Source organism: Oryctolagus cuniculus, chromosome 12, assembly GCF_051225735.1.
Source record: "Oryctolagus cuniculus isolate XC-2025 breed Fujian yellow rabbit chromosome 12, ASM5122573v1, whole genome shotgun sequence".
NCBI classification, from domain to species: domain Eukaryota; kingdom Metazoa; phylum Chordata; class Mammalia; order Lagomorpha; family Leporidae; genus Oryctolagus; species Oryctolagus cuniculus.
This window is the reverse complement of record NC_142878.1, coordinates 24,563,245-24,577,394: the sequence shown is the minus strand read 5'-3', so window position 1 is coordinate 24,577,394 and position 14,150 is coordinate 24,563,245. Positions and strand designations below refer to the sequence as shown.

The 14,150-nt window shown below is 44.4% G+C and overlaps 1 protein-coding gene across 2 annotated transcripts in view; it reads left to right on the top strand.

The window, feature by feature from the left end:
• The window catches only part of FRMD6 (FERM domain containing 6), an 81,337-nt gene that overhangs the window by 50,680 nt on the left and 16,507 nt on the right, over positions 1-14,150 (top strand). The window contains exons 4-9 of one of the 2 annotated variants that reach the window (XM_051822842.3): positions 1,856-1,935; positions 2,950-3,026; positions 6,645-6,831; positions 9,314-9,469; positions 13,166-13,231; positions 13,981-14,049. In XM_051822842.3, coding sequence (XP_051678802.1) covers positions 1,856-1,935; positions 2,950-3,026; positions 6,645-6,831; positions 9,314-9,469; positions 13,166-13,231; positions 13,981-14,049 — 635 coding nt within the window. Of the gene's footprint in view, positions 1-1,855; positions 1,960-2,949; positions 3,027-6,644; positions 6,832-9,313; positions 9,470-13,165; positions 13,232-13,980; positions 14,050-14,150 lie in introns of both variants that reach the window. The other variant, XM_051822841.3, reaches the window with a different exon arrangement.

Sequence of the window (14,150 nt, the reverse complement as noted above, 5' to 3'; positions counted from 1 at the left end):
CGTACAAAGGCTTGTGGGCGCCACACCCCGCAGTCTCCTCTCCAGGGAGGGTCGGGAGCAGTAAGGGGCCTTTTAGATGCCTTCTTCTCAAAGTTCATTCCTGCTACATCTGCGGCCGGGATGGCGATCTTTGTCGTCCAATGAGCAAGGCTAAGAAAACCCGTTCATAGATGTTTAGGTTTCAAAGGAGAGTTTTAAACATGAACTTCTGCAGGAGAGAGCGTGGAACAGTGAAAGAACATCACATGCAGCATGTGCTGACCTGGTTCTAATTCTGGTTCTACCACTGCCTAGCAGGGTGGCTGTAGACGCCCCAGCGCGGGTTCTCTCCCTGTCAGTGTGTTCACACGTCAGATGGAATCGGCTGCTCCGGCAGCTTTGCAGCATTGAGTGTGCCTGAGACCTCGTCACCTCCACAGCTCCGCTCAGAGGGCCAGGCTGTGGCGATACAGCGGTTGCCTAAGGATGTCTGTGTGCTGCTGCACTGAGCAGTCCCACTTCTGTGCAGTCTGCTGTTGCCCCTGACAGGAACTGAAGCCACACGCAAGTGGGAGCTACCACTTGATAACTGGATTTCAGCAGCATCTCCTTGTTGGTCTCTGGGACCTCTTGCTTCTCCATTTCATTCAAATGAATCAACTCCCTGTGCCATTTATAGACTCAGAGTACTTCACTCTTCCTGTTCTGTTGTGGCGCTTTTCCAGTGGGACGCCCGTGTTCAGCCAGCAGTCCAGTGCAGCCAAGTGTTTATCCTTGCAGCTGTCAGAGAGACACATCCTTTCCAAAATGAACGTTTTGACATAGAGCTCTCCATGAGGATGTCCCCTTGGTCATAGAAAAAAGGACTTAGTTTTAATTAAAAACGAACAAACAAAAAGGTGTTAAAACTTTGTATGCAGTTGGAATACTGAAGGTTTTCTCTTATGAAGTAAGAATCTGTCTGAAAAGATTCTCTTTGGAAAATCTGGATATTTTTGGTTTTTACCAAATTGTTGTCCCTTAGGTTACTTTTACATAGGTTTTCAACTTTTGTTTTCTGTTTACTTTATTTACATCATCCCCTTAAGGGAATATTTTCCTGTGCATGTTTGTTTTCATCGGCTGGATCCTGAAGGCAGCGTGAGTGTGGTGTTTTCTCATTTTGTCCCGTTGTGTTTTGATGTGGGGACACAGAGGCGGAGGAGGACTGCTTCACAGAGCTTGTCAGGCTCCTCCTGCGGAGATGGCTCCTCCTGCGGAGATGGCTGTGCTCACCAGTGCTCTGACGCCTCACGCAGCACTGGCCGTGGCGTTTCTGCCCTGTATCCAGTGTTCTGCAGCTGCGGGAACAGTCGTCCCTGAGCTAACAGAAGCCCGTTTCTCTCAGACTAAATAACACCCATAATATTGAACATTAGACTCCAGGGACCTTAGGAAAGGCAGGACTGGAAACCATCCTTTCTTCTAAACATGACACATTTTAATGAGTATATCTATTTTGTGTTTGCAAAAGCAAAATGATTCATAAAGGATTTCATTCATGTCTAACCCACAGGAATGTTCATCTTTTTTTGTTGAGTTCTCCTGAAAGTATGTAGATTCAGAGTAAGCTCACATATCTTGAGGCTTTAAAAAAATTTGTTTCTTCATATATTCTTTTTTTTTTAACTTTTATTTAATGCATATAAATTTCCAAAGTATGACTTATGGATTACAATGGCTTCCCCCACATACCGTCCCTCCCACCCACAACCCTCCCCTTTCCCACTCCCTCTCCCCTTCCATTCACATCAAGATTCATTTTTGATTATCTTCATATATTCTTTTTTAAAAAATCTGTCCTTTAGCATTGTTTCCTTTGTTTTTTAATGTGCAGACAATGAACATGTGTACATGGAATTGTCACAAAAGCTTTATAAGTATTGTCCAAAAGAATGGAAGAAAGAGGCCAGCAAGGTACGACAATACGAAGTCACTTGGGTGAGATTACATTTATGAGCAAAATTATTTTGATTGTTAAACAAATGCTTATTTTAGCTGCTATGCATTAGAAAAAGTCTTAATGCTTTATACAGTAGAAATTAGGAAAGGGAAATGGATTATTCTAAAATGCCACATTAATCTGCTATAAATGACTTATGGCTTATAGATTCTTGATGGCTGAAGAAATAATGCTGGATAGTAACTTCTTTTTAATAATTTAGAAATAATGATTTAAAGTGAAAAGCATGCAAAAATCATTTGCTCCTCTCTGGTGTCTATGTTTGTTGTCAAAACTGAAGTTCTAAAAGTTAGTAATTTCTAAATCGACTTGTACTACACTGGCATTTGCTACTTGTTATTTTATTGTAGTGGTGCCTTTATCTAGTGAACATCGGTTCCATTCATGTGGAAGAGTAGTCACAGGAAATTTACCTAGTGTTGCCAGGATTACCCTAGTAAGTAAGGAATAAAACCCCAGTATCTAATCCTAGATCCTCCAATTTGTGTTTAAGAATTCTTGGAATAAATGGGAAGGCTACTTCAAAGGCAGCTACAAAGTAGGGAACATGAATGTCTAAATAAACAAGCAACATTTTAGAATTCGGTCTGTGGAATGTCAGAGCAACAAGAGAACATTTGTAATTAGGAGCAAATGGTCACCACAGGGGACAGAGCTGAGCTGGGAGCTGGCACTCAGCTAGAAATTTCCGTGACATTTATTTTTATCTTCCCTTATGTTGTCGTTGGCGTAGCTTTGAATGAGAATCCAAGTCGGATAGTGCTGTCTTGCCTGTAACATCCTGGTTCTACAGGAACCAGGTGTCCATGTAGGACAATTGTCTGCCCACCAAGTTTGCTCACTACATGTAGATAAAGTGTTTCAGTGTTTTTAAGGATGTCCTACAAAAAATGTCATTTTGCTTGCTTTTGAAACCTATTTTGGAAGGAATTAAAGTCCCTTGGTTTGTATGTGTGTCTTTGTTTCAGGGTATTGACCAGTTTGGGCCTCCTATGATTATACACTTCCGTGTACAGTATTACGTGGAAAACGGCAGATTGATCAGGTAGGGGACGAGGAGGGATCCTAAGCCTTTGCTTCCCCATAGCACTTTTCTAGCATTCCCAGTCAGTTACTTACATTTATTGTCTCCCTCTGTTAGCGTATAAACTCTAGAACAGGAGTGGGTTTTTTCTGCTAATGTTTTTGCGTGCACTTGTGTCCTCAGCCCTTCATGCAGAGGTGTAGGATCCCAGATATTTGCTGAATGAATGAATGAATGATGTTGTGACTGTTGCTGGGAATGTTAACAGTATCATTGACACATACTTTCTGTACTGCATCTTCTTCATGAAACAAATCGGCCACCAAAAAAGTTATTTCTTCCAAGAAGGAGCTAGTGTTTTTATGAAGAGTAGAGAGATGGGTTCAAGAATTACTTTGTTTTCTCGGGGTGGGACGGGCCCGGCAGGAACTCTCTGTAAAGGCGCACAGGTGTTCATAGAGCCTTGTTGTCTTTTCTCATTGGGTGGTTTTTATTCTTCTCAATAGCTTTAGCTAAGATAAAGTACAGCGGCCCTGTCCTATGGGAATCTTAGATGCAGTTTGATAAGGGCAAGGAGCTGCTTTCTTTTTCTGAAGATGGGCACATGCACATACAGCCTTCATGACACAGATTCAGAACTCACCATTTCAAAAGTCCATTCAGTCATTTGCATAGGAAAGAAGAAACTTTCCTAGGTGATCTTCTTGGCTGATAGGAAATAGCTAGAAGTGTCAAACTGTTTAAGGCTTACTTATTTATTTGAAAATCAGAGTTAGAGAGGGATACACACACACACACAGAGGGAGGAACAGAGAGAAAGAGAGAGATCTTCTATCTGCTGTTTCACTCTCCAAATGGCCCCAGTAGCCAGGGTGAGGCCAGGCACAAACACAGGGACCATCTTACGCTGCTTTCTCAGGCCATTAGCAGGAAGCTGGATTGGCACTGGAGCAGCTGGGACACGAACCAGCACCCATGTGGGATGCTGGCATCACAGGCAGCAGCTTTACCAGCTACGCCACAGCGCCGGCCTCTGTGTCTGTTACTTTTTTTTTTTTTTTTAAGATTTATTTTTTATTTATTTGAAAGCGTCACAATGGGACATAGAGACAGAGAAAGGGAGGTAATAGACACACAGAGAGAGGTCTTCCATCCACTGGTTTACTCTCCAAATAGCTGCAATGGCCAGAGCTGAACCGATCTGAAGCCAGGAGCATCGTCTTTTTTGGTTTTAAACTTTGAGATACCCTGTGTGATAGAGGGTTTGGCTAATGAGTTACATGTAAAATTAAAGATATTTATATTGTTGTATTGCAAATTAAAAAGTATTAGCCTATAAAGAATTTTTTTAGGGGCCAGCATTGTGGCAGAGCGAGTGAAGCCATTGCTTCCAACACGAGCATCCCATATCAGAATTAGCTGGTTCAAAGCTGGGCCGCTCTTTTTTTCTCTGCCTCTTCCTCTTCTGTCACTCTGCCTTTCAAATAAATAAATATATCAATCTTCTTTTAAAAATCAGTGGTTTTTTTAAGATTTATTTATTTATTTGAAAGGTAGAGTTACAGACAGAGAGGGAGATACAGAGAAAGAGGTCTTCCATCTGCTGGTTCACTCCCCAAATGGCTGCAACAGCTGGAGCTGGGCCGACCTGAAGCCAGGAGCCAAGAAGAGCCTCTTCTGGGTCTCCTGCCTGGGTCCAGAGGCCCAAGCACTTGGGCCATCTCCACTGCTTTCCTAGGCTGTTAGCAGGGAGCTGGATTGGAAGTGGAGTAGCCAGGACATGAACCTGTGTCCACATGGGATGCCAGCATCGCAGGCAGAGGCTTAACCTATGCCACAGTGCAGCCAGTTTATATAAATTTCACCCAGTTTACCTGGGAAGGGTGGAATGCCATGGAAATAAGAAAAACTATATTATTTAGCCATTAATTAACCCCAGTGGGGATAAAAATGTTTAATTCATCCCCCTTCTTCTGCCTTTTCTCCCCAGGGTTGAGCCAAGACAAACAATGTGTGATCAGCATTATTAAAAGATACGTTCTGAAAAGTACTCTGTTCTGAGGGGTGCTGAGAATTACATAAATGCTTTATATTTAAGCACTTCATACTTAAACATGGTCTTGGTACAAATATATATATGTAGACAGACAACCTGAAATAATGAGGCAAATAAGCCCATTGAAATGCATACTCACACTTTGTTTTTCTTCAGTTTTAGTCTGATCACAAAAGCATCCTCTTTGGTGCTTGGACATGTTTTTCCCCAGTCAGCATTTCACCCAGCATGTTTAGTGGGGGTTGTATTTATGATCTCAGTGGATTGTAAATGAGTCCACTGTTAGTATTCTTTTTTTCTTTTTTAATGATTTATTTATTTATTTGAAAGTCAGAGGTACAGATGGAGGGAGGGAGGGAGGGAGGGAGGGAGAGAGAGAGATCGAGATTGCGATCTTAGAGATCTTTCATCTGATAGGTCACTCCCCAAATGGCTACAATGACAAGGGCTGGGCCAGTCCAAAGCCAAGACCCAGGAGCTTCTTCTGGATGCAGGGGCCAGGCACTTGGGCCATCCTCTGCTGCTTTCCCAGGCATATTATCAGGGAGCTGGATCAAAAGAGAAGTAACTAGGACTCAAACTGGGCCCCATATGGGATGCCAGCATAGCAGGCAGCTGCTTTACCCACTATGCCACAGCTCCGGCCCCAATATTTCCTTCTGTGGAGACTATCATGATTGTCATGACATGTGCCTGTAAAATCAGAAAGTTATATCCACTTAATAAAACATGAGAAGCAAATTTAAGGAAAGCTGTTCGGTTCGATCTTTCTTAGGGAAATAAAAAAGTGAACACTATAGGCTATAGGCAAGCATTTCTTTTTCTTTCTTCATTTGAAAAGCACAGAGAGAGACCTTCCATCCACTGACTCACACCCCAAATGGCTACAATGGCCAGGGCTGGGCCAGACTGAAGCCAGGAGCTTCTTCCAGGTCTACCACATGGGTGCAAGGATTTGGGCCATCTTTCGCTTCTTTCCTAGGGACATTAGAAGGGAGTGCAATCGGAAGTGGAGCAGCCGGGACTTGAACCAGCGCCAGCCCTGGGCATCTTTTTTTAGACAGACATAGAAAGATTTTTTAAAAAGCCAGAGTGTTGTAGTATAGTTAGCTAAAAAAACAAATCAAAGCAAAAAAGACCAAAACATGGAAGCTGAGACTGCCCCTCAGACTTGTCCTTATTTGTCATGTCTGTAGCATTGTTGCAGCAAATTTATTTTAATACAGCCAGCAGATGCCAAGGCTTCTATTCTAATGCGCATTCAGTGAAATAATTACCAGACTGGAGTGGGATGAATCAGGCCTTTTTTGTCTTCTCTGAATGAATCAAATGTTACGAGCCTTGGGCAATGTTATTGTTGCTGTCTGGTGGCGTGGGTTGGAGTTCTGAGGCCTGTGACCTCAGTAAGGCAAAGGCAGTCATCAGGTGCGCAAGGAGGAGCAAGGACAGCCCCTTCCACGGAGGTGGGAGGGAGGAACAGAGACAGGGCTCTGTCGCGGGGTGGAGAGTAGGGCTGGGGTTCTGTTTACGTGCTGTTGGATTGTTTCATCAAAACGTGCGTTCTGTTTTCTTTTCTTTTCCAGCGACAGAGCTGCTAGATACTATTATTACTGGCACCTGAGAAAACAAGTGCTGCACTCCCAGTGCGTGCTCCGCGAGGAGGCCTACTTCCTGCTGGCAGCCTTTGCCCTGCAGGCGGATCTTGGGAACTTCAAAAGGAATAAGCACTATGGAAAATACTTTGAGCCAGAGGCTTACTTCCCAGCATGGGTAAGTACTGTTTTCAAGTCCTAACACACGTTCTCTAGCACGGGTCTCGCTCATGGCGCTGCTGCCAGAGGGGGCGTGCAGAGGTCCTGGGGCCAGTGAAGCACTCTGTGACACCCAGGTAGATGCTGAACAGTGGAGAGCTCCATGACAGGGTGCTCGGACACACTCAGTCTGCTCACTACCTGGGGGAAAGAGGATGCGGCCCATCCGAGGTGTGGCCTGGGGCCAGAACTTGGCAGCTTCCTTTTGGCTGTCCCATCGACTCCTGTTAGAGCAGTGTTTCCCGCCTGTGAAGAGTGGAGCGTCACCCCCCGAAGGGTGAGACTGTTCATAGCATTCTCTGTGCTGGGAAGACAAGAACAAGCCGACCTCTTGCTCTTCCCTTGAGAAGAGGAGCCCCCACTGACGCCAGCAGGAGAGTGTTTGTTCTTCCGGCACTCCGGCACGCAGGGCCTCACATGCACCTGCTCCACCCTGGCCTGTCCGTTGCTCTTCCCTCGCGTCCTGCAGTCCCTGCCGAGTCTGAGCCTCTCCCCGCGAGCTCCTTTTCAGAACGAACCGATACGCTGGTTCTTACACGTGCGTCCTCCAGAGAGCAGCTTGCAACATGCTGCACGTTGGGTTGTTAAAGCTGCTTCCCACGTGCGTCCGTTAAGCCCCTTCTACCTGCCACCTTTTCCCACCAGTGGCCTCGATACTGTCAAGCTAGTGGGCAGTGTTCACTCCTTGTTCTGAGTCCCAGTGGTGCACTGGACCCCTTATCACTTAGGTCTTGGAAGATCTCACCTAAATTAATGCTTTTAACCATCACCCTAGATGCTGCCAACTCCCAAATTCGGTTCTCCTCCCTCTGTCTGTGAGGTGGCTGTTTATTCTGTAGGCAACACAAATTCAGAAAGTACTCAGTCAAATTCTTCTTCCCACCTGCATTCTGTTTATTCCTTCTTAATCTCAGCAGGCGGCACTGCCACGCACCAGTTACCCAAAAACTTGAGAGTCACAGGGAACTCTCCTTTATCACCGGTCCTTCTTCCTGCCCCATCCAGGCAGCCATAATGCCCTCTATCATAGACACTGTGTACCTGCCACCTAGCTTGAGAAATAAAATTCTCATGCTTTTCTTCGTGTCCGTTGCATCCACCAATCCCACGTCCCAGCTCTTAGCAACACGTACGGTGCTGCTGTGAGGCTCTGCCTGCCCGCGCTTGCCCATGAGAAGACTGTGAAGCAAAACCCGGGCTTCTGAGAATGGCCTACAACCTTGCCCCCATAAACTCAGTGTTTCCTAGGCCGTCCTGAAGGACGGGCGTAAACGGACGCTCTTCTGCTTCACCGGCATTTCACGTGCAGGTGCTCCATAAGGTTTGTTGCCCAGCCTGCAGAGCTGCGGTGGGAGAAGAGAAGCCACAGAATGTGTCAGGTGCAGGAATGCTGCCCACAGCACGCGTTTGCATCTCTCGTGGCCCTTGGAGATACTCCTCAAACCTTGGTGTTGCGAGTCCGAGTACCCAGTTAGTGTGCCATGGGGCAGAGATCCTACTTCTTCCAGCCCGACAGCACCTAAGGCCATCTACTTCACTAATCTTAAAAATACTATTTTCTCTGAGATTCTTTGGACCAATGAAAGATGGACAAGTACTGATTTAGATTATTTCTATGTAAAAATCTAGACATAATAATATGTAACTTGATTTTTCAGCAAAACTGGATAATTGAGCAATAACTTGTCATATTTCACTGTGTTGAATCCTTACTAGGAAGAAACAGAGTATCAGTATTTATAAAACTATTTTAAATTAAATATTGTAATTTATAGTAGAATTCTTTCCATGCTTTATAATCGTCAACATAAAGCTGCTGGATACTACATGTGTTTGACATCTGAAAGATCAAACTGTCCAGTGAAGTGTAAGCCATAGTGAACCAGAGTGGAGTGTTGAAATCAAGTTGTTTCAAAGTACTCAAATAGAGTGTCCATGTCATTCTCTTATGTCAGAAACAAAAATGTCTCAGAGTCTCCTACCTTCTCCGGAGTAACATTAGAACCTCCCTTGGTGTGGCTGTAAATTTGACAAAAGGCAGATCCAGAGTGTAGAGGTTTGCTGACAGTAGACGTTTTCATAGAACCATTACTCTTGCAAGTATCATCACTGATGTGCACGAAACTCTGCACATTTGCATGGAGCACTTTCCTGTGACTCTAAAGCCAAGAGTATTCATTTTTTCCAGTGCTTGTGAATAGTCTTCCTCGATACAGATGGAACAGTACAACTAGGCTGGCTTTTAGTTTCTAGTATTACTGCTTCAGCGTTGTCATAACATAACGTGATGGAAACACAGTAACAGTGGGAATCTTCTAATGGAAACCAGCCAGGGTCCGTGACCTATTTTAGATTCTCTTCCTCTCACCATTTCCGGGGTGAGGGGAGTGCTTACCTCCCTCCAGCAGATGTTGCATTGCACACCCCTTGGTTCCCAACAGGTTGTTTCCAAGAGGGGGAAGGACTACATCCTGAAGCACATTCCAAACATGCACAAAGATCAGTTTGCACTGACAGCTTCCGAGGCACATCTGAAATACATCAAAGAGGCCGTCCGGCTGGATGATGTTGCTGTCCATTACTACAGGTTGTACAAGGTACGGCCCTGCCACTCCGTAGCATGGCATCTCCATGGGTGGGGGCTTCAGTTCTGCGGGAAACCGCTCCTTCCTTCTATTTTTAGCTACCGTTTGTAGTCATGGTCAGTCTTGGAGGCAGTGAGGCTTTGCCGCTGGCCTGGAAGCAGAGTGGACCGTCTGTCAGTGGTTCTAACAGGGAAGTCACAGATGGCTGCACAGTGTAACTCTGGCTGTTCAATGATTGTGGAGGCCTTTTTCTCCTCCCCAGACCTGCTTTTCTGCTTCAAGGTGGGGAGTGGGGGTTAACCTTTGTGACTGGTTTGATAATGATGCTTAATAGTGCCCAAAGTGAAGCATACCTGTGCTGCATCCATTAATTACAAGGTCATCGCCACAACCACCAGTGTTTCTGAAGTGCTGTGTTTATTGGGGACACTTTATTGTTGTATTCTAATCCTCACAGTGCTATAAGGAAGGGACTGTAGTCTTGGTGTTACGGACTAGGGAACTAAGGGTTTGGGGGATTATTAAGTAGCTCACCTGAGGTTGTCAGCCTAAGTGGCAGATCCATTCAGTTCTGGCCTCCGGATAGCAAAGCTCCTGTGCTTAAGCCACTGCACTCCACTCTCTGAAGGTCATGGCTTCCTCTGCTGTGTGTCTCCAGCCTTGTTTTCCTGTCCTGGAGCAGGGTCACACACCCAAGAACAGCTGGGGCCCTTGCCGGCAGTTGCTCACGCTGCTCTTGAGCTTGTCTTCTCGTCCACTCACCCCGCTGCCCCTCCCTGAGACTCAAGTGCCCTTTCATTGGTGAGAACTCCTGAAGGAGGTTCTCAAACCAGATGGGAAGAGGTGCCCATGGGCTGATCCCAGCAGGGCTTCTCACCGTGTGACCTTGAGCTGGTGATTGCACCTCTGTGCTTCCGTTTGCCTGTGGTTAGATGGGAACAGTAACATACCCACCTCTGCAGGTGCACGTGACTAAAGGAATTCATGGGTAAAGAGTGCTTCAGACAGTGCTCAGTGCTATGAAGCCTGACACTCAGCCTGCAGCTAACATTACTGTCAGTCTGTGCCTGCTACCTCATTCTTTAGGTAGGATTAGGCTGACCAGACCAGTGGAGGCTTGGGTAGGTCTGTGGACACCTGGGCAGTCTTCCTAGACAGTTCAGGAAACTTGATAAGGAGCCAATGCATGTGTTTTCTCTCTTCCATGCCCAAGAGATGCACTGCGCCTGCTCCCTCATCCTCGAGAGACATTCGTTCTTCTTTGGCTCAATTCCTAAATGACTGATTTGGGTTTTTTCCCTTAAGAGATTTCATTTGTAGCATCTCACTTTACATGATAAAAAGCAAATATGTGAGATTTTTGACAATCAGTTTATTAGAAATATGAAGAATAAGTTGGAAAGGCTGTAGCTTTAGAATGGGATGTCTGTTAGAAACCCTGTGTCACTGCTCACTGCTGCTGGGCTACTAGGCAGTTGTAACTAGTATCCTGGGCCATTTATGAGTATTCAGTGGGAATACTACTGTGTATGTCACTGGGTTAAGGATTTGATGAGATAATGAGTCCGAAATAACAAGATGGACTATCTGGCACATTAGTAAGTGCTCAGAAATACTCCTTACTTCTTGCCTTATTTCCTAGGGAAGCTCGCTGTTTTAAACAATTCTGTTTAACATGAAGAATCTGGGGCAGGCATTTAGCATTGCTGTTAAGACACTGCTTGACACATGGCTTCATTCCACAGTGGAGTGCCTAGGTTTGTGTCCAGGCTCCATCTCTGAGCTCGTCTTCCTACTAACGTGTGCTCTGGGAGGCAGTAAGTGCTCCAGAGCTCCAGTCCTCTCTGCCCATGTGGAGACCTAGACTGAAACCCAGGCTCCTGGCCCAGCCTAGCTGTTGCGGACATTTGGAATGTGAACTCATGGATGTAAGATCTCCCTCGGCCTCTCTCTCTCCCTCTCTCTACCTTTCAAATAAATAAATTTTTTTAAATCATCTTCTCTAGTAAGGTAGATAGGTTTAAAGTGAGGTACTTCAACATTGCATAGAAAATGGCACTGCTGTCTGCTGTTGAAGCTGTTTAATGAAAATGTAAGGAAACAAAGTGGAGGAATAGGTGGTATTACCTGAGGGGCAGTTTCTATTCTTTGGAGAAATCAAGTGACTGCCATTAATTCTGGCATCATCTGGGGCTACGTACATGGAGGTAAGGTGGTCAGGATAGGGAACATTGTGATAAGAATGTTCTGACCCTTTCTCACTCATGCACACTTCATATGTGAACAGCAGCCCTTTGAGGAGCACAGTCTTACCACAGAAAGAAATCAGTCTAGTTGCAAAAGGAAACTAAGAAGTGATGGATGGATCTCCTGTTAGTCCTTCGACTGCATGTGCCAAGAAATAGCCCCAAAGTGAAAATAGGCCAGGGCCCCTCTTTCCTATGCCAGGTGAAGATGCATTTTCTAAAAATGTTTCTTCCCATGTTTATGGGAAAACTGGCACTAAATTTAATGAATATATGTATATTTGTTTTTATTGTGAAATCATCATGAAAATATTTTAGTTACTTAATAATTTTATTTACCTTCTGTTCTGAACTTAATACATTGTATGTGGTTGTTACAGATGAGCTCTTAAAAGATGTGGCCAAATTTCAGAGTACTTTTAATTTTACAGTATTTTTTCTTAATCTTGTAGTTTCTTTCTTCCTTCGTTATTTCCTTCTTTCCTTCCTTCCTTCCTTTTTTATTTTTTATTTATTTATTTGAGAGGTAGAGTTACAGACAGTGAGAGGGAGAAGGAGAGAGAGAAAGAGAGAGAAAAGTCTTCCTTCCATTGGTTCACTCCCCAAATGGCTGCAACAGCCAGAGTTGCACCAATCTGAAGTCAGGAGCCCAGTGCTTCTTCCTGGTCTCCCATGCGGGTGCAGGGGCCCAAGCACTTAGGCTATCTTCTACTGCTTTCCCAGGCCTTAGCAGAGAGCTGGATTGGAAGAGGAGCAGCTGGGACTAGAACCAGCGCCCATATGGGATGCGAGTGCCGCAGGCAGAGGATTAACCTACTGAGCCATGGCGCCCCCCCCCCTTTTTTTTTTCAGTGTATGCTTTGGCTAGTAGAATGGGTATCATGTCAGCAAGTGATAACTTCTTAAAAATAAGTATTTCTGAACTAACTGAATATAAGGCTTTTATGGCTTTATTATTCTCAGGGGAGAGCCTTAAATGTATAGTTGTTTCCCTCTCATTTCCACTTCAGAGTTGGGAATCTTGCCCAGTTTTAGAAACAAAAAGTCTGATGCATCTCAGGATACACTAGAACATTAGATTTAAAATTGTAATATATGAGAAAAGAGTAAGTATAAGATACCCAAGCAGATGTTGCAAAAGCACCAAAAATAGTCTTGTTTACAGGAGTTCTTGATAGCATAAGTATTTAGAATTTTTCCAATATGAAAGTGTATGTAATACTAGTAAAAAAACAGAAGCTTGGCATCACAGGGATGTAAAAAGTAGAATATACCATCATTGATAGAAAACGTGCTCATGATTTTCTTAAATATTGTAGGAGACTAAGGATGTGGAAAGACTTGAACAAAGATAATTTTTAAGTCATAAACTTTCCAGTCCTAAAGTTTCTGTTTCTTGGGTGCTGAATTGTCCACTGGAACGAGAAAAACATGTTTTTTTCACAAAATTGTATTCCTACAGGATAAAAGGGAAATTGAAGCTTCACTCACCCTTGGCTTGACTATGCGGGGGATTCAGATCTTCCAGGTTGGTGAATAAGAACTGTGTGTCCAGTGGGATGGGCCACATCCTAGGTCGACAGGGAACCTGCATGGTCCTGCCACAGACTCACCAGTCCACTTGTGGTCTCTGGAGAGCACAGGTATGGGCAGTGGAGTGTGGGTGGAGCGACCCAGCTTGGCCCTTGACAGTTCCAAGTCCTCTGTAACGGAAGCTAACGAAAGCTTAACCCAGGTTCATCACTGCAGACCACTGAGTGTGAAGAGAAAAATGACAAAGTTTCTGGCCAAACATTTTAATTCCCATTGTACTTTCCTGATAAAACTTGTCTCTTGAGTAAGTAGTACTTGACACCTCTTTCCAGGTGAACTAGTGCTATTCTGTAGCCATCTTCAGGGGAAAGGGAGTCCTTCTGTGAGATACTGGAAATTGTAAGGGTGTGTCATCCTTGACGTAGGCACAGTATCCAGTTAGGAAAGTCCGAGTGCCTTGTCACATCTCTTGAATGCCTACATCTTTGGGACTTTTTATTTACATTTTGGCAAAGGCCAGTAGGGAGAAGATTGCCTTGGAAAGGCTAGTTTGTGCGGTCACACTGGCACAGAAGCTACAGGGTCGCATCAGTCATCTTTTAATTACTGTCTGCACTTCTCCAAAGTGAGCTGGGGCCTCCATCAGATTGTATTGCAGTTTTCTGGGAGGGAAGTCAGAGCCATTTTAGAGTATCTATCATTTTTCTCCCATTCATTCTATATGCCTTGTAATTCCTTCCATAGAATCTAGATGAAGAGAAACAGTTACTTTATGACTTCCCCTGGACAAATGTTGGAAAGTTGGTGTTTGTGGTAAGTTACCTGACTTAATACATCTTACTGGTTGATTCTTTTTGTTCATTTTTTAAAAACTATGTTGTCTGTCAGAGAAGTTTTTAAAATTTTTATTTTAT